The 20,926-nt window shown below is 39.0% G+C and overlaps 2 protein-coding genes across 5 annotated transcripts; both read left to right on the forward strand.

Annotated features, from left to right (window-relative positions):
- Positions 1 to 232: 232 nt before the first annotated feature.
- wipf1a (WAS/WASL interacting protein family, member 1a) lies at positions 233 to 9,182 on the forward strand. The gene is made up of 8 exons (XM_056755915.1): positions 233 to 409; positions 3,723 to 3,820; positions 5,842 to 5,971; positions 6,137 to 6,250; positions 6,716 to 7,363; positions 7,452 to 7,634; positions 7,754 to 7,858; positions 8,489 to 9,182. The coding sequence occupies exons 2-8, from the start codon at positions 3,767 to 3,769 to the stop codon at positions 8,533 to 8,535; spliced, it is 1,281 nt and encodes a 426-aa protein (XP_056611893.1). The 5' UTR covers positions 233 to 409; positions 3,723 to 3,766; the 3' UTR covers positions 8,536 to 9,182.
- Positions 9,183 to 10,597: 1,415 nt separating this feature from the next.
- gpr155a (G protein-coupled receptor 155a) lies at positions 10,598 to 20,866 on the forward strand. 4 transcript variants are annotated; one of them, XM_056754825.1, is made up of 17 exons: positions 10,598 to 10,832; positions 11,209 to 11,278; positions 11,387 to 11,849; positions 12,130 to 12,529; positions 13,650 to 13,818; positions 14,223 to 14,378; positions 15,012 to 15,095; positions 15,185 to 15,305; positions 16,124 to 16,208; positions 16,319 to 16,409; positions 16,531 to 16,732; positions 16,806 to 16,895; positions 18,092 to 18,231; positions 18,474 to 18,569; positions 18,662 to 18,726; positions 19,657 to 19,791; positions 20,054 to 20,222. In XM_056754825.1, the coding sequence occupies exons 3-17, from the start codon at positions 11,432 to 11,434 to the stop codon at positions 20,058 to 20,060; spliced, it is 2,259 nt and encodes a 752-aa protein (XP_056610803.1). In that variant the 5' UTR covers positions 10,598 to 10,832; positions 11,209 to 11,278; positions 11,387 to 11,431; the 3' UTR covers positions 20,061 to 20,222. The 4 variants fall into 4 exon arrangements, with proteins under 4 accessions (XP_056610803.1, XP_056610801.1, XP_056610799.1 ...); XM_056754823.1 differs by having other exon boundaries at positions 10,599 to 10,832; positions 11,118 to 11,278; positions 20,080 to 20,866; XM_056754821.1 differs by having other exon boundaries at positions 10,599 to 10,832; positions 20,080 to 20,866.
- The last annotated feature ends 60 nt before the right edge of the window (positions 20,867 to 20,926 follow it).

Genomic DNA, 20,926 nt, shown 5'->3' on the forward strand with positions numbered 1-20,926 from the left:
AATGTCAATAGGGTGAGTAAATGATGAGAGTATTTTACATTTGGGGTGAACAATCACTTTAAGTGTGTGTTAAATCCATTATTGTTACTTATGTAAATATATTTGCACTATAATAACTAATGGCTGGTCTGTACAGGACGACGGTCAGTTCTATTTTTCTCAAGATGAGTCATTTAGTTCCTGTTCTGCTTAAGTTCATAACACCTCCTGACTGACTAATTTCACTCTTTCACATACATGTGCATGAGGAAACGCGTGCGGTCGCAGTCGCTGTGCAGCTCAATTGAGTTGCATGACAAGCCTTTGAAGCAACAGTCAGATCTCTGATTGGTCTGCAGCCGGAGACAGGAAGTGGAGTTCATCGCCGTGCAGAACTTTGGGTCGGGTGCCTTGAGATGATCAGACACAGGTACGTGACTCTCTCTTCTGTCTGTGTAAATGATGATGTATAGCTGCTGAGGGAATGATGAGAGAGATGTTCTGATGAAGGCCTGTGAACATAAAGTTGGTGTTTCTTGTTTAATGTACTTTGTACTTCATGTACTTCATGTTTTTGACAGCGTTTCACCACAGAAGGAAACTCAACTCAATAGAGGAAATGCAACCAAGTCTTGGTTTTCACACAGCTTCTGAAAAAGACAGAAATAAACATGTTTGTTTTAGTGTATTTGGGTATCGTTTTAGTATTTTATGTAGCAGTAATCTATAAGAGAAAAAACCCTTTTAATGCCTTTAACTTTTAAAAACATGCTTTTAATGCACATTAAAAATTACAGCTGTCCCGGAGAACTGGAAAATCGTATCTGAATGCAAATATTTGAATTAAAAAAAGAAAAAAGTCTTAATAATAGCAAAAAGGCAAGTTTATTTATAAAGGAAATTTCATACAGAAGGCTTTTCAAAGTGCATTGCATAGAATGATTGACAAAGAGAAATAAGACATATTTTTAAAATGCAAACGATTTAAGATCACAAATACAGCTTTAGATCTTCAAAATATTTACATTTACATTTAGTCATTTAGGAGACGCTTATAAGTTACAAGACTTACAAGTTGGGGTGCCAAAATATGTCATTGCCATTGTTTTGTTTCAAGATGCATGTCCGTAATTTTTTTTTCGACAGCGTTTTAATAGATGCGACTTAAATAGCCTAATTTAACTAGGGCATAGTTCTGGCTTAGGCTAAGGCTTGTATATGAAACCGGGCCATAAACTCTATATAAACAAAATGGCATTTTCTTTATTACTGCACTAGTCAGAATGAATTATAAAGCTACTTGTGCACTAGATACATGTATTCAACAGCTGTGTGACCCATCACCATATTCACAGTTTAAAGGTCTTTGCATGATGTTACAGTGATGGAACAGCAAGGTTAGACTGGGAAGAAAAATCGGCTCTGGCGGTTTTGGCCCACATAGGCCCTACACCATTTCTGTCGAGGGGGGGGGCTACTTGCTTAAGTATGTCCAGGGAGGGCTGGGATGCATACGTGTCTTCTGCATTCGTGTTACGTGCATTCAAATTTATAATACGTCTATCTGAGCGGCCCAAGTGTCCGTTCAGATGGCCAGTCCGCCCCTGTGGAACAGTCAGATCCAGGGGCACCTGCAGGATTTTATCTCAGGGTACGCACAGAATCCCCCACCCAATATAAAGTTCTCACACATGCAAATAACAAATACTCAAGAAATGCCAGAAAAATGTTTTTAATATAAGATATATATATGAGATAAACATTGCTTATAGCTGTTTGAAGCTTAATCGCCTCCTCCCTGTTTATGCACCTCCTTGCAGTTCATTTTAAACTCAGGTTAAATTTTCATTAGTGCAAGTCCAGTGAGCCTGGTGTCTTTCATCGTGTTGAGTGAACTCACTAAATTTTCATTCCACGTGTGTACGGATCAGGTATAGTCAGTCACGGATTAATTTATGATTGACACACTGGCAACTCTGTTCTAACGTTTTGCAGCTGTAAATAAGAATATAAGCCTGCTATTTTTCGGCTAGAGAATTTACTTTAATTTAAATTAAACTACTGCTGACAGGCGTGCTTTGTTTTGTTTGTTCTCGATAGGCTGTATCATGGAGCGCTCCTCTGAAGTGTTGCCATGTTCATTTATTTTTTACCGCTTTTAATGCTTGATATATGGCCATTTCCAGCGTTATGGACGGGACATTTTGTGTTGTGGATGTGACATAAAAATGCTCAGAGAATGAACTTGTTACGATTATATTGAACCATCTGTTTATATTTTACGGAACCCTTGTTGATCTAAAGAGATCAGAAAATATCAGTCTATGAAAAGAAATCTATTCAAAAAAAGGGAAATAAACATGCGTTATGGATGTGATAAAAAAAGAATTCAGTTTTTGGAAGACGATAAACTTTGTGTGATTTCTGTAAAATAAAATCTTGAAGCAGTACCCAATGAATGGAGAAGAGATACCTCTTTATAGAACATAAAATAGTTACTTTATATTAAATGTCTTGTGTCCATTGTAGCGTTATGGATGTGACAATCCTGAAAATGGCACTAACCTGACTATGAAAAATCATGCACTTAAAATAAAACAAAAGCTTTCAAATTTGAAGAGAGATCTCACATGGGTATTTGAAACACCAAATGTTAAAACCTGTGCTGTTACCATAGTAAAAACCGCTGGTGAAAACTCTTTTTTAATGGTAAGGTAGACATTTTCATGGAATTGCCCGTTTGGTCTTTAGCTCATAAAGCCCGGCACTTTATTTGTAAAATTAATGCTCAGTTACAGGCATTTGAGTTTTTGTGGTCTTATAAAATATAACCTTTTGGGAGTTTTTTAGTTTATTTTCTGTTAGTCTTTGTCTGGCAGATCTGGCAACATGTTACTTTAACAGAACGTGAGGACGGTTAACCATACAACATTTGGTAATACAACTATTTATTACTCATTATCTCTTGGTTTCTCAGTTTCTTATATATTTACTGTATTTTGTTGTCAGGCTAAGTGTGATCAGCTGAAAGGCAGATTAACAACACTTTACAACAGTCCTACAGTCTGTGCGTTCTATCATTGGACTTCTATGTCATTTTTTTACATTTTAAAGTTCTTCTGAAAAAGCAATGGTGCCACAAATCATACACATCTGAAAAATTAAGTGTCCAAAATACCGTGACAGCCCTGTGTAAGGCGATATGGAATATATATATATATATCTTAATGTCAATGGAGCGACTGCTCTCTGAGGCTTCTGTGGTTTTTCAGAAGCTGTTCAGGAAGTTTGTGTAAGAATGTCAGTATCTGTCTAAAGTTGCTCTGAAAAAAAAGACACAAGAAACACACCATGCTGTGATTTGACTGCCTAGGACTATAACATCCACAGTCATGAACATCAGCATTCAGGTCCTGAAAACATTGCCACTCGATTTTACAACTGGCCTTATTTTACATACACATGTAGGTTGGCTGATTTGTGAGCGAAGGTGTTCTAAATAATTCTGGAAACACACCTGCGACCTCATTACATCATCACCTTTACAATACATTACATGATACATACACATACAGAGTTTTTTTGCAGAGCTGTAAAGTACTGTGCTGTCTATTAGGGGCATACAGGGAATGACCAAATTAAATTAGACATTGCACTGAGATAAACTATCTCCAGCAGATGTCTTCAATAGGTTAGTTGTTGTTCGATTTGTTGTTAACAGGTTTGTTTCTGTGTGCACTCAGTCTTGTAGGTGCAAAGTAAAATAAGAAACAACAATAAAGAAGAGATGCCTGGACCTCCTCCTCCACCACCTCCCGGACCTCCTCCAACCTTATCAGTGGTATGAGACACTTACTCATCTGTCTTTCTCTCTCACACACGTTATTTGTTCCATAGACTTTCCTGTAGCTCAGTGGTAAGAGCATTGTGTTAACAACACAAGGTTGTGGGTTCGATCCCAGGTGATTGCACATACCTATGTATAAATGTATAGGATAATGCAATATAAGTCGCTTTGGATAATAGCATCTGCCTAATGCCTAAATGTCAAATGTAAATAGACAAATGGACTTTGGTACTATTACAAACCATAGAGTGTCGCCACAGCCGCTTCATACCATTGCAATAAATTGAGCGTAAAAGGTCAGACAATGGGAGCTGACATGTTAAGCAAAACAACAGACGGATGTACGATTTTAATGTTAGTGCCAATAAATAAATTTCCTGTAACTAAATTATGTTTTTATCAACGCTCACGTGTAGGTTGATGTTAATACCTCATAGGTCAAAGAGCATACGAGTCACATGACCATAACCATGTGCTGTGACCCAAATCGCACTTAAACTAATCACTATGCACTCAACCATCTAGTATATGAATTTCAGAAGAGTAGTATCGTCCCGGATGGAATACTAAACGGTTTTATACTAACCGGAAGTATATCGGTTTCCCAGACGAGCGCCAATGACGTCAATCACACGTCACAATGCGTGTGAATAAAAATATACTTGTGCATTGTTCATTTAATGTAGTTTTCATCATGTTGCATCAACAGATTGAAGCGTTATCAGGACATTTTTGTGTCTGATAGCCCCACCTCCCTTCTGCTACGTTAGCGAAACTGCGACCATTGAGTGCGTGAAGTGTCCAGAGTTCCACACTTCATATTTTCGGTTGAAAAAGTGCATCGTCCGGGTACTTACAGTACACTTCTTCTTTGAGGATTTTCAATGTGAACGTACTACTCACACTATTTATACTACAAAAGGAGTAGAATAGTGCGTAAGTGAGCGATTTGGGACACGTAGGTACTTATTCAAATTCAGTACGTACTGTCACAGAATGCAATTTCGGACGCAGCCAGAGTATGCGCAGTAATGAGCACGAAGTGCAGTGAGGGATCAAGGTGCTGCCCCTATTCAGGGACGGATTATGACTTCAAAGGGCCCCGGGCCAGTTACCTCCAAGGGCCCCCCTCCCACAATTTTTCAGTTCTTTTTCTTAGCTGCACATGCACAGTTATAGAAAGTGAAAGTTAAAATGATGTTGAATATTAAAACCATTCTCGCTCTGCGTCAAATGCTTGCGCTACGCTAAAAATAATCTGTACAGGGTTTATAGAAGTCTAATATAAGCTACACAGCTAAAATCAACAAAGGACCAAATTAACTTTAATTAACTGTCACATATACACGTATGTAATGCAACACATAAATAAAACATGATGTCTCACCCTTAAAATGCCCCTGTGACACATGTCTGTAAACATCAATTATCAACAAAAGATTCAGAAAATGCTATTTAAATGTTCTCTAATTTAAATAACAAAGTTAAAGATAACATAAAAACATCTTTTGCCATGATTTGTTGATGATTTCATTTTTACAGGGTATCCACATAGAACTTGTATAGGCTATGGGGCCCATATATTAAAGATAGATAAACATTTGTTTTCATTGTTGTTGGGTTTTCTGTTCCAAACTGGGTGGAGCAACCTTGAAGCCCAGGACCCCCTCGGGCTCATGGTAGTCAAGGGCCCCTGGGCAATCAACGTGATTAAAAACTGAGTAAAATAACAGAAAACTTCTTTGGAAAAAATGAATTTGAAGTGTAATTGGATTTTACCGTTTGGCTCCTAAACCATTTGGAGAGGGCGGGGTTTATTACCTGTATATATATGTAGCTGTATCCCTTCTAGCAACAACCCTTGTGAGGCACACCTGTTACAAATGATCTAATATCTCAAACCTTACCCTACCGGATCTGTTTTGTTTTTTAACACTTTGAAGTAAAATAATTTGGTTTATTAATCCACTTTCATCGCAAAATAGGCCTTCGTATGTTGACATGTATTTCCACAGGCAAACACAGAGAAGCCGCCTCTGAACCGTTCTCAGCAGCAGGGGAGAAATGCTTTACTTTCTGACATCGGCAAAGGAGCTCGGCTGAAGAAAACAGTCACCAATGATCGTAGCGCACCAACACTTGACAGTGCGTTTTCATCTACTCATTTCACATAACAATACACTTTTTAAACCACAATAATCACAAAAAATCTTTACTTGGAATTTACTTTTGGGAGCCAGTTTAAAGCAATAGTAATAATGATGATGGTCTTAAGTTTATTGTTGTTTTATGATATTTTTGTTTATACAGAGCCCAAAGGGGAAGGAGGTGGAGGTGGAGGAGGGGGTGGAGCTCCAGGTGGACTGGGTGGTCTGTTTCAAGGTGGAATGCCTCGGCTAAAATCAGGCAGCAGAGACAACAATGGTGATCATTCAAATCATATAAATATTTTAGAAATTATTGTACATAAAGAACTGCAAATGTATAAGAAAGATAGTTTGGATGTTAAAAAAAGTCCGTTTTAGGACTTATCATTAATGAAATAGAAATATACAAATAATAACATTTTGAAGTATTTATGCATCACAGTAGCTTTAATTGTATTGAAAGTTGATTTCAATGTCAAAGATATTGTACCATGCCATAACCCGTTTTTTCACATTAAACATTACAGTAATGACCAGAACAAGCTTAATTTTCTTAAAGACCATGTTAAAGCATACAAAATAATATAAATACTGAAAAGTGGCCTTTTTTTATTAAAAAATCGTATTATTTATAAAAAAATATGACTCTTAATGTTTCTTCATGTGATTAATCTAAAAGCAGAAATCTAAATTTGTTGAATTAAAAATACAATCTGCCTTGTTTTTTTTTTACTGTACACAGTAAGACCCCCGATGCCTCCCACAGGCGGCAGATTCCCATCACCCGGAAACTCAGGTGGAAGCAGACCCCCGGTCCCAACCTCTGGACGACCTTCACCTGGGAGAACCAGCACCCCACCTGTACCTCCTTCTGCTCGCCCACCACAGCACGGCTTTCCTGGCGGCCCCCCACCCCTGCCGGGAGGAGGTCGACCGCCTTCCACACAGCCCCCCAGCCAGCCGGGCAGACGTCCCAGCCTTCCTCCAGCCCCGAGGGAAGCTTCCTTTCCCCCACCACCTATGCCCGCAAGTGGCCGTCCACCATTACCCACAATCCCCGGCAGGTCCTCAGATGACTTCCCACCTCCTCCACCCACAGGCAGTCAAAGACCATCTTTCTCTCGGGATGGACCACCGCTGCCGCCACCACCTTCGGCAGACAACAAACCACAGAGACCTTCGGGTAATGTACCTCCAGCTCTACCTCCAGGAAGAGGGAGCCTGCCGCCCATCCCCCCATCATCCAGAGATGAGCCGAGCTCTAGAACCCCTCCACGAAACAGTCACCCTCCTCCGCCACCGTCTGGACGCTCCAACCCATTGCCCCCGCCGTCCAATGACTCGCGCCCACCGCCTCCTCCAACAGGCCGGAGTCCATCTGTACGGTCAGGTGTGTGGGGGGGTCATTCCTGTAATGCAGTAACTTATTAAATCTGTAACTTCTGAATACGAGTCATTTTTTTGCTGCGGGTCTCCAGGTCCTGTTCCACCTCCACCAGGAAACAGAGGCGGGGTTCCTCCTCCGGCACCTCCTCCAGGGCGACCAGGTGGATCCGGCAGACCCCCTCCACCCCCAGACCGCCCTGGATCATCTGGCTTTCCACCTCCACCACCCCCTGACACGCTGAATGGCTTTCAGTGTCCTCCGCCTCTTGCCACAGGTAGAACTGCCGCTGAAGTCTATTCACAGACTCACTAAACATTTACATTACATTTTATATTTCATTTACAGTGTGTGACTATTGAACATACAGTATTCAGTTGTTTTCTTGTCATACAGATGAATGGGGGATGAGGTTTTCGTTCCATCCCCTTTCTGAATTACCTCCTCCAGAGCCATATTTGCCATTCCTTAAGTCTTACCCCAGCAAGGCCGGAGGCAAAGGTGTGTGCATTTAATGTAGCGTTATAATATATCAAGACTTTTTAATTTTATTTGCTGTTTCAAATGTGAACCTGGACAACAAAACCAGTCTCAATTTTTCAAAATTTAGATTTTTACATAATCTGAAAGCTGAATTATTAAGATTTCTATTGTTGTATGAGTTGAACAATATCTGTCTGAGATACAACTGTTTAAACCTCTGGAATCTGAGAGTGCAACAAAATCTAAATATTGAGAAATTGCCTTTGAAGTTGTTAATCTGGGTCACTGTGGCAGGGCATCCACTCACAAAAATAAAGTTTTTATACTGTAAGTAGGAAATTTACAAAAGATTTTCATGGTACATGATCTTTACTTAATATCCTAATGGTCTTTGGCATGAAAGAAAAATCTATAATTTTGACCCATACAATGTATTTTTCATACATTTTCTAAAAATGTCCCTCTGCTTCTTTTGAGATCCAGGGTCACAAATGTACATTATGTGCTGTTCATAATAAGCACAACGTATGATATATTTCCAACTTTTACAGTAGATAAGATGAACAACAACAGTTTGCATACAACCAATTGAATCTTCTAATTTCCGATTGATCCACATCCCTGATATTTGTTTGTTTCTGTTTTCAGTTCTGAGAGACAGAGGTGCACCCCCCTTACCCCCAGTTCCTAGATGAATGTCGCTTGGACGAAAGTGCATCTTGTCTTTATGTTGTACATTATGTAAAACTCTGGTTCTTGGATTGCACTATTATTTGTTTGGAAGGCTGTTTAGATGGTTTCCTATCAGCTCAGGTCATAATAGTTCAAGTCTCTACAATACAGAATATTTTTTTAAGATGCTGTGTGGCAACTTCTGACAATTGTCTGTAATTTTAAATTGAAAAAATACCACAGCATGATCTTATAGATTTTCATGAAATATTGCAATTATTGTAAATAGCTTATCAATGTGGTTCACTTTAAAGACCCTGTGAACCGGAAGTTGCGACACATTTCCCGAGTGGAAAGGAATTTCAAAGGAGAAAATGAGTGGGTGTGTCCTGCGTTTTTCATTGAGAATTAGATGTGTAAAACAGCTGTTGCATTGATTTTGAAATTAAATTGGCAGTAGACTGACACTTGAAGGGGAGGAGTTAACTGATGCTCCGCCCTAGCCATCTAATTTACGTCATTTCAGATGGATCGTCCTTTCAGGGCGGAAGTGCATTTTCACACTTTAACTGAGGATTATGACTGTACATGAATTTAAAAAGAAAATGACCCTCATTGATAAGCTGTTTACTATAAACGCTGCAATATTTCATGAAAAAATAAGAATTGTCATTTTAATTCAGGACTTTAAGGATTCAGTCATGTTTGTAGGACAGATTCAGGACTATTATGCACCAATGATCTCTTTTAAGATAAAAATGAGTAACACAGTATTAATAGTCATACTTGGTACCACAAACTAATTTAGGTCCACTTTTTTTTAAACATAATTGTGACCTGTGATCAAAAAAAGTGGATTGGTAAAATTATAATGATTACGTATGTTTCTGTTTCAACTGTGATCTGTGGTCATGGTTCTTACATTGTATCAGTCACACCTTGTGTTTTATACCTGTGAACAACATGTGTAGTTCATTGAAGATTGGTTTCATTATGGGTGAGAACGACATGTAGCAAAATAAATTGTAGAAGTGTTGTAGACTTTTAAAAGACAAAGCACAGATCCACAGCTGGTAATATACTGCCCTCCTCTTGTGTTTTGGTTAGTTGCCACTGTCACCTTTGACTCGTGAAACTGTTGATGTTGGTTGGGGTTATATACTTTTAGCTTTAAATAAAATAAATTGTATTTAATGTTTACATCTTACAGGCCTGTAATTTCATTTTTTCAACATTTTTATGCATATGGCTAGTTTTCCATTTTACAACAACCGTGCTATAAATAACTGTACTGGCTGATATTGTATTAAGATTTTAGTTTTGTCAATATGGTGATATCCCAAATTGAATTCTTAAAGCATTTTTTAAGTCAGGTAAGTGCTTTAAGAAATCTCACATAACGCTACAAATATTCCTTAGAAAGGGGCAGATGCGAATTTAAATATTACAAGAATTTTATGTTCTATGAAGAACTATCCTCCCTCCATTTGTTAGGAATGGTTGTTTCTGGTGTGCGTTTATTTCACAGAAATCCTCATATGTAAAACGACTTTATAGACAGTAGCCTAGATGTCTTTTAAATAGTAAATGTTTAAAGACTATGTGTTAAAATGATTAAATAACTAGTCTACATTAAATTTACTCTGGGTAAGACGTCATACCTCGATCGGTCTGCGCAGCTCAGATTGGCTTTGGCCAAAGAGTCTTGAAACCAAGAGACGAAACTCAATAGAACGTTCAATGGAAAAACAACAGCGGCCTGCGCTTCCGCCATTTTGGGGTGAAAGCGACTCGGTTTTTGGGTATCGCGATATCAGCTGCATTGATACAAAAATAATAACATGACAGCTGAAATTTAACCTGAATGATAATAATACATGATGACAAAATACTTTTTTCTCTAGAAACCACATCCGGTATTTTCACCCCAAAATGGCGGCCGCGCTGTTTCCCAAAAAGCACCAGAGTTTCTCCTCTTGGTATCCAATACTCTTTGCTTCGGCTCAGAGCGTCACGTGAAAAGTCGATGAAATGCGCATGCGCAGTCTTCGCCATGTGTGATTGGTGAAATAAACTTGCGTGCGATGATGCGATCACATTATGACAGCAGCGCGTGTGTGCGTGCTGTGAGATAACATGCAAAGCACATGTTTGGACAGGAGGACTCACACAAAGCAGAAGACAGAAGGGAGTAGACATGGATCAGAGATGACGGATCAAGGTCACCTAAACCCGTGCGTTTGTGAGTTTTACACACACTGGATCGGATCAGTGCCCCAATAGTGCTGCTGGATGGGATTTACAGGAATCAGCTGATCCGGTGAGTCTGTCAACAACTCACAAACAGAAACACAACACGGAACTAAGTGAAGAGCTAAACGTTAAGATAAACGGATGTGGTATATTATATATTCTGTAACGTTACATACAGACATACAGTACATACCGGTCGCTTACTATGATTCAGACACACGTGCGTTAGAAAAATATAGATTACAAAAATATTTCATATACATTATATATATATTACATTTAATTTCATCTTATCTTAACTAATAAATACTTGAAAATCATTTGTCTCTTATGTCATTCCACATTTCTGCAGAACACATATATATTTTGACCAAACATTGGCTTCCAGTGGATTGACGCAAAACCACGGAGACATTTCTCAAAATATCTTTTGTGTCCCACAGAAGAAATAGTCGTATGCAGATTTTGAAAGACAAGAGGGTGAATGGATGATTACACAGTTTTTATATTTAGGTGAATTATCCCTTTAAATGATTTTTGACTTGCTTTTGTGTCACATTAACATGCCAAAGATGTAAAAAAAATGACTCACAGGTACTTTTTCTTTCTTTCTTTTTTTAGAGTTTTGAGCTGCTATAAGGGGCTTGTAGTTTGCGTTCCGACAGAATGGAGGGTTTGTCTGTCAACAGCCGGAATGGATCGGTCCCACCTGTCCCACCTGTCCCACCCAGCATGTCTATAGATAAACTCTTCCCAGCTCTGCTTGAATGTTTCGGCATCATTCTGTGCGGATATGTGGCCGGTCGTACAAACATCATCTCGGCCACACAAGCCAAAGGACTGGGCAACTTCGTGTCTAAGTTTGCACTGCCGGCTCTGCTTTTTAAGAACATGGTGCTTCTGGACTTTGGAGACGTCATCTGGCCGTTTTTCTTCAGTATTCTGGTGGCGAAAGCGACTGTGTTCTTTTTCGTCTGTGGCATCACGCTGCTGGTGGCAAACAGAGAGAGCCGCTTCTCAAAGGCCGGCCTGTTCTCTATATTCGCCACACAGAGTAATGACTTTGCTCTGGGATACCCCATTGGTGAGTATAAAGACAGCACACTTTATCTCAACGAATGCAGTTAAGTGTCACCAACCAGCGTCCAAATGAATTCTAGCATGAAGTCTCGAAGCGTTTGAGGGTATTAGTTACACGACTCTTTCACTTTCTCGAAAACATGATCCATGTGTTGCACAGCCTGTTAGTTAAGTTTGAGATTAAAGTCTTGAATGCATGGCTAGAACTGCATAATGCCGTAATGCTCCCTTGTTTGCATGACAGTGTTTTTTGTTAACAAATGTCGATTTCTTTTGGCCACCAGTTGAAGCTCTATACCGAAACACTCATCCAGAGTATCTGCAGTACATCTACCTGGTTGCTCCCGTCTCCCTCATGATCCTGAACCCGTTGGGCTTTGCCTTCTGTGAGGTTCAGAGATGGAGGACGGGCGAACATCAGCAGCAGAGCAAACTGAAGGTCCTGGGTTTGGTGGTTCTTCAGGTGGTCAGGAACCCCATTGTCTTTATGGTGGTGATCGGGGTGATTTCTCACTTTCTGTTGGGACAGAAGATCCCAGCCTTCATGGAGGAGTTTGTGGATGGTTTGGCAAACTCGTTCGGAGGGACAGCGCTGTTTTATCTGGGTCTGTCTATGGTTGGTCAGCTGAAGAAACTCACACGCTCTACAGTTGTGGCCCTTATTCTGCTCATCACTGCTAAACTGTGAGTGTTACACGTTAATAGATAATGTTCTGTATTGTATATATACATGAGAATATAAATGTGTACAACCTACAGTGAAATGTTAATTTGGTAAATTTTTTAGGCTGTGCAAACAATATGTTATAATAAAATATATAGAAACTCGAATATATAAATTAGAAAAACGATTGCGTAGACTTATACAGTCATTGTTGTAATTAAATTGATAGCTTAAACACGTCTTTATATTTTCATAAATTTATTTTAAGTTTAATGATCATTTTATCCTATTTTGAACAGTATGCATGGAATATTTAAGATTCAGGGGCGGGATACACAAAACTGTTCTTAAGACAAAAAGAGAAAAATGTTCTTAAGAAAAATCATAGTAAGCAGGAAGAATGTTTTTCTTAAGAAGTTCTGAAATATTTTCTTAAGGGGGCAGTGCACCCAAAACATTAAATCATTACTCACCCTCAGGTTGTTTCATACCTCTTTAAATTTCTATGTTCCGATGAACACAGCATGTTAGCGATTTTCAGTTCTGGGGCATCATCCACTGCCACAATAGGAAAAATATTGTAATTTTTGGTTCTGTTGAACACAAAATTAGATATTTTGAAGAATTTAGAAGAGTTAACAGTTCTGTTGACAAACATTCTTTACACAGGTGTGAAATTGCAAAGTGTGAGCAAAAGATGTCAAAAGAACATCTTCATCTGTTTCAATAATTGGAAATCAATCTTGAGTGAAACATTCAAGAACAGCCTTAAGAAGTTTTCTTTCGGGATTTCAAAACATTCCAAACTTTTTCTTGTAGGAGTTTTCTGCTTTTCTGTTTTGTGAATCCGTTAATGTGTCAAGTTGTAATGCATGTCAACGGTGTGGTTTGAGAACTTTGTTGGACTGTGTGTAGTCCTGTAGTCTGTGTGTACATGCATACTTTGACATGCAAAGTGGACATTTACATAAATGGCTTGAAACATCATCAAAAATAAGTTGTTGGAAGGCCAAACACATGCTGTAACAGCCATTGAGCTACGTGACATCATCAGTGGACCTTGCTTGATTGTTTCAAGATGAGATGTTGTAAGAGTGTGAAGGTGAGGTTTCTGATGCTTTCTCTCAATGATTTCTTTAGGCTGGTGATGCCTTTGATCTGCAGAGAGATGCTTGAGGTTCTGGACCGTGTAAACAGCAGCTCTATGAATCACAGCAGTCTGTCAAACTATGCCTTTCTATATGGAGTCTTTCCTACGGCACCCAGCGTGGCCATTTATGCATCCCACTACAACATGGAACTGGAAGTGGTATGTGCCTGTTTTAAATATCACCCAAAATATCAAACCAAAGGCACTTGGTCTGGCGTAGCCGGATCTTTAGACACGACGAATGGCGTCCCACACATTGAATGCTGGGACTTTGGAGGACACTTGGATGGGTCGAGATTAGCACATGCACAAGCCTGCACGCATATCAAGCAGAATGTTTATCTTTGATGAGATGATAAAGCAACAGATAACAAATGAGGACTTTGGACACTTTCTGAATGTCCTTACCAAGAAACGTCAAAGTAAAGTTAGTTCTAAATAAGCATTTGTTTGCAGATGCCACTTGGTTTGATTTGTTGTTTTCTATACCGAGACATGTTTAAGTGCTTTCAAAGCTTCTGTGCATGATTTTATAATGCTGATCTTTAGTGATCCGTCCTCAGGTGACCTCAGGGATGGTGATCAGCACGTTCCTCTCCGCACCCATCATGTATGTGTCCGCCTGGCTGCTGACCATTCCCTGGATGGACCCGACGGTGCTGGCCTTAGCGCTCCAGAATGTCAGCTTCAACATCAGCATCGTCAGTCTCTTTGCGTTGGTGAGCGCACAGATCTCTCCGTTTTCACTTCCCCTTCTTTCACTTCTTCAGTTTTCTCTTGTTCTGCTTTTTCTCAAAAGTACGTGGATAAACTGTACGGTGGGTGAAGGCACATGTTTGTGTTGCCACCACGGCTGTAACGCAGATGATTATTATGGGATGAAGGTAGATCTGTGTTCTTATCAGTGTTCCAGCAGGTCTCGTGAGTAAATGAACTCCCACGCTGTGGGAAATCTGTGATGATGACAAACAAACAGGAACAAAGTCTTTGATTTACGCTCAGGGAAACTACCAGCAGATCAGGAAATCTGGTTAATCTTATTGGAATTGTCACGTTCGGATGGCTTCACAATGAAAGTCAAACACTGAGTGTGTGTCTGGCAGAGATTTAGTCAAGAATGCTGAACACAGATGTTGAGTCACCGCACTTTGACTTCCTCTTGTGGTTCTGATCTCTGTATAGCTTCAAAAGATAAACCAGAAATGTGTTGATCCAAATTCAAGTTGATACAATATTCAGGTTGTAGAGCGGTTAAACTGGTTCCTGGAGATTGTTACTGAAAGTGTAAAGTATTTGAAAACCGAAACCTACTCTGAATACACGGTTGCTCTGTGTGATTTTTGCCACCACAGGTGTGGAGCGTTGCAGTCATGCTGTTGAGCCGTAAGTTTTGCAGAGTTCCCCACATGTTCACTGTAAACCTGTTTGTGGCACAGGTGAGCCAACACAACGCGAAAGGAATACAGAAGCTTGTGTGAAATTGCACACAGAATGTCAATCGATTTTCTTTGTGTCTTGTGTGCAGTTATTGGCGTGTGTGGGTATGATATCATGGAACTTTGTGGTGAAGGGCGAGAACTTCCTGGGTCACGTCTTGAGCTTTACACTACTGTACTCTTCTCTCTACAGCACTTATGTTTGGCCGGGTGAGTCATGAGAACATCACCTGTCTCGCTGCATGATGACAAAAATTATAAATAAACACTACCTGTGTCACAACATACTATTATAATATAAACATCCGATCTGCGACGACTGTTAACACAGGTTTTACATGTAACTGTTGCTTTCATACAAGTCAAATCAGTGACATTTTATTATTGTATTACGTTTCACAGTGTTCAATGATGCCATTCCTAAACTTAAACCCTAAACCTGTATGCACAAAATAGTACGGTCAGATCCATTACCCACAATTAATTCATTCCTCAGTTCATATATTATGTGTGTGTGTGTTGTGTATATTTATATACAAATGCAAATACATTCATATGCATATTTAACACATATTTACATAAATAAAATGCATATCATACTGTATAATATAATTTACATTATGTTTACATGTTAATACATATTATACATATTTTATAAAGCCACACTCTGCTTCTAAACTAGACACAATCTTCATTCAGTCAGAAATTACAGCTTTTATGATGTTTATAAAAACACAATTTTGTATGTACTGTATTTCTTTGGATCCTTTCACTGCCAGTTGTTGTGCAATAATTAATTTAATTTAACTATTTAAGTGAAATTAGATCCCTCATTTTTGTTCGTGCAACCCACCCAGTAGAGATCATTCTTCATTTAGCTTACTTAAGAAAGCACTTTTTCTACATAACTTCATGCACACAAAACTGAGAAGTTAGGCGTTACGGTGGTCAAAAGTTGACATTACAAATTAACTTTTTTGTTATTATGATGAGGTTTCAATAATTGTATATATGTGTGTGTTGTGAAGGTCTGATCAGTCTGTCCATGCTCCTCATGAGGAGAAGTGAGGAGGTGAAGGTCAGACCTGGACTGGCTCTCATCGCTGGCTGGGGGTGAGCGGCACGTTTACTTTACATTATTGAAGACTTTTCTCTCACAATGTTTTCCTCTTTAAATTAAATGGAGTGTTGGTGGATGTGTTTTCTGTCTGTGTGACCTGCAGTCTGCCTGTGTTAGTCGTGAGCATCGTTCTCCTGTCAGGAGAGAGAATGCCGGACACCATAGACTCTGCGTTCTTCTACGGGAAGACACAGGTACTTAAACCAAACCTTCTTCACGCGGATCAACACGTCGACCTCCAAACTATGAGATAAACTTGAGATTTTCCTGCTGTTGCTGTAGTGGTGTTGTAATGCTTTTGTGAATGTGTTGCAGGTCATCTGCACGTCTGTGGTGTTGTGTGTGAGCATCGCTGTGTGTGGCGTCTCTCTTGCTTTACTCAGCAGACAGACGCAGGATCATCAGATGCTTGAGCGCAGCTTGCGGTCTGACAGTGAAGAGGATCTGATCCCCGCCTGCGACACAAACACACAGAACACTATTGAGCAGCCCTCGACAGCAGGCAGCATCAACGCCGGTACGACCGACACCGCAACTGATTCCACAACTGTAACACTGCTTCTCAAATAACGTACGTGTGTGTGTTTTAGACTGTCAGATGTGTGAATGCGAGTGTGCTCGAGTACAGCCCATGCCGGACATGATCACCAGCACAAGAGAGCGTTCCTCTACATCATCAGGTAAATCGTGTCCACTTTGATATTCCTCAGTTATTTCATCATTGTGCATGAGACGGATGCATTTGTCATCTATTTTTCAGTTCGGTGTTGTTTGTTAGTGTAAATCGCTAGTCTCATGTTTGGACATGCTTTGCTGTCTCAGATTGTGCGTGCATGTGGGGATTACACCGGTTGGTTAATGGTGGATTCACACGGTATGTGGCAGTCGCGTTTGTTCATTTTATTTTCAAAGGGAAACATGCGGTAAGCGACAAAGCGCAGTTCTCGTGCATCCAAAATCCTGCAACTTCCACGGGCACGATTCTGACGATAAAAATGTTTGATCTTTTTGTGAACAGCAGGCAATTCCACATCTTACCATGTGAATCCACCATTGCAAGGGTACAGCGCCGCGTAACATTGATGCACCAAAAAACAATCAAACATTAATTTAAAGAATTTATTTAGAACAGAATATACATTTATAATACAAATAAAAAAAGAAATAAGCCAGATTCAAGTGACAATGTGCAAAATAAATGTGTTGAGTCAAAATGTCTGAAATGCAGGGGAACATATTCAAAACACATGCCACAAATAGTCGAATTAATGGACAATTTTCCTTAAACATCACATAACAAAGCTATAAAATACTAGACCAGATCTCGCCTCAAAACTATTTTTAAAACTACTTGATAATAATGAATTATTTTTTCAGCACTTTCATTACCAATGAACTACCAATAAAGAGACTTTATAAATGCATGTAAAGCAGGAATGCAATAAAGCATCTTACCATTTAAACATTCAAAAAGTCTCTTTCACTTTTTTTCCGGGGTAATCTTTCTCCGTCCTCCAGACGCTCACGCTTACTTTCAGTAAAGAGAATGTCAAGCTCTGAAAGTCTGCGCCGTACTTGCTCTATGCGGTGATTTTGCTTATGTTACTTTATTTATTTTTCAGGGGGATTCTGTACCCATCCCTAAAAATGTCCCGTTTCTATACATCATAAATAGTATTTTTGCCAGCGCGGCTCGTGCCCATCTGCTACACCACTGCCCATGTAACCAAAATGACATGAGCCCCATTGCATAACACCTCTGTGAATATTCGACTGTGAGATTGGCATTCGAATCAGGCTCCTCCTATAGAAGCATCGAATCTTCGACTATTCAGGTTCACCCCTACTAATGTTTACTGTTAACTGCTGTTCTCAGGTCAGTGCGGTCAGAGATGTGCATCCACCGGCTGTTTGCTGGTGGAAGAAGAACAGAAAGAAGCAGACAGACAGAACACGGACATACAGACAACCAGACATGTGCTGATGTGTCTGTTACTCACTGTCAGTCTGCTCGCTGTGAGTACACAGTCACTTCTGTATTAAATGTTAAAAAAACGTATTATACCCGCTGGCATTAAGATTACTCTTTAAAAATACTGTTTTACCATACAATTACTATGAGGTAAAAACTGATGGTAATAGATTGAAATTTTAACAATTTACAACATTTCTATATGATGGTAAACTTTGATACTGTTAGTTAAAGTAAATTATAATGAAATCCTTCCTCCTAGGCTCACTTTCTGTTTTTGTTGCAGAATCTCTTCAGTTGTCTGTGGTGGCTCTTTAATAAAGTTCCAGGTCGGCTTTATCTAGAGCTGCAGTTCTTCTGTGTTGTGGCTAATTATGGTCAGGTAATGTATAATGTGTTATACTACAGACAGACAGCATACAGAAACATACTTCTCTGTCTGATGCATACTTCTCTATTTCTTTTCCATTTTAGGGTTTGATGTCATTTGCATTTTTTGGCCTTGACAAGCATCTGATAATCTCTCCATTCAAAAAGAGGTAAAGATTTCCCTAATTTTTCAATATATAATCACTATATATATATATATTAGGGCTGTCAAACGATTAATCGCATTCAGAATAAAAGTTCGTTTTTACATAATATATGTCTGTGTACTGTGCATATTTATCTTGTATTTATAAACATAAATACATTTCAATATTTCATAAATATATATACAAGTATATGTATGTGTTTATTTATATTTACCAATAATTTAAAATATAACAACGTCATTAATTGTTATATATATTTTTTATTCTTAAATATATGCATTTATGTGTATGTGTTCATGAATACAAAATTAATATGCACAGTACACCGACATATATTACGTAAACACAAACTTTTATTCTGGATGTGATTAATCACGATTATGTATTATATATATATATATAAATTAGCGCTATCAAACAATTAATCCAGAATAAAAGTTTGGGTTGACGTACTGTGTATTGTGCATTTTAATTTTGTATTTATTAAAACATACGCTTTTATTTAAGAAAAAAATAAAACATTGATATAAATAAACATTTACATTTAATTTACATTTAATTTAAATGATTGGCAAATATAAATAAATACATTTAAGGGTTAGGGTTAGTCCACCAAGGAGCGAATGAGCAAGCGAGTGAATAAATCCTGGTGCCATCTCACCGGATGTGAGAATTCATTTTTTTAGATTAGATTTTATTTCCGGTGGCTCAGTGGTTAGAGCATGGCGCTCGCAACGCCAAGGTCATGGGTTCGATCCAAGGGGATTGCGCATAGTCAGAAATGTATAGTCGCTTTGGATAAAAGCGTTTGCCAAATATATGTACGTTCTTGGTGTGAACAGGCCTTATATATCAAGAAAAGTTTAGGTTCCTGTGATATGACTGAATGATCTTAACTGTAAAGTTCATGAAGTTGTGTGTGTGTTGGTAAAGGTTAGTGAGCCTGTGGCAGAGTCTGAGTCCGGAGGTCACAGGCCCCGCCGCGTCTGAGGAGATCAGACTGACCTGCAGTCAGTTCCTCACATATCACAGAGACCAGTGCATCAAAGATGTGGTCAACAAGAAGAGGTAAAGACCCTCACGGCTGTTTTCTCCACAACCTCAGAAAACTTCAGTTTTGCATGAATTTACGTGTTTGGTGTGTTTTTTTGGTGCGTAACAAGAATGATTTTGTCTAATTCAGATGATTCACTTAACACGTTTGTTCGCTAATACATGTTTGCACGATTCCGCTTTATGCATGACTCTTGTTTGTGGTTCAAATGTCTTCGTTTTACTATCATGTCTGTCTGCTGCCTGCTTCTGTCCGTCTGTCGGGGTTTGGGTGCAGTGGGTGACACGTGCTCTGCTCTGCAGGTGTGGAGAGAGAACCACCGTAGAGACGTTTCTGGGCAGCGATCTGGTTTGCTGGCTGATGAGTGTTGGATTGGCCAGCGACAGCGGGGAGGCGGTTGCGTACGGCTCACGTCTTCTAGAGGGCGGAGTCATTCAGCACATCACCAGTGAGCACGAGTTTCAGGACGAAGCCTTGCACTACCGTTTCACGTAGCGGAGATGTCGATGGTTCAGGCATTTCTTTTAGTGAACTGTTTATCTTACAGCACTAATAGCAATAACGATATGTAAATGAGTTTGGTCTTAGGACGCACGGCCTTACCTACCTCACATATACAGAATAACACAGGGTTGATGGAGAAGAAGTTACATTTCATAAAAATATGATGTAAACGGTGCATGTTAAAATACATTTGGCTCATTTGATCCGCTGAATCTACCTAACATAATTGAAATGTTAAGACACTGTAGTTTTTTGTTTTGAATTGTTGTTACTAATGTACAACAACATTTATGAATGTAATATCTACACTGTATTATTTTCCTTCGGGAAAGGTCATATTAGACAAGTATATGAAATCATATACCGAGGGAATGTATCTGAAACTGAATTTAACCAAAGTATCAAACTACTTTTCAAGACCACAGATGCTATTTGAATTAAATGTAAAGATGAGAGTGTTTTGAAATGATTTAATCAGGTTCATTCATTTTTTTTACCTGGGGAAGTTGTGACTTTTGTTTTATTTTTTCTTGAAAAATAATTAGTAAGCTTTTGTACTGTTAATAAAACTTATTGTGGAATGTGGCAGATGTCAATGTTTGCATAATGTTTTATTTACTTTGTCTTTAAGTCGAACCTGCCAGT

Source organism: Triplophysa dalaica, chromosome 8 (assembly GCF_015846415.1).
Source record: "Triplophysa dalaica isolate WHDGS20190420 chromosome 8, ASM1584641v1, whole genome shotgun sequence".
NCBI classification, from domain to species: Eukaryota; Metazoa; Chordata; class Actinopteri; order Cypriniformes; family Nemacheilidae; genus Triplophysa; species Triplophysa dalaica.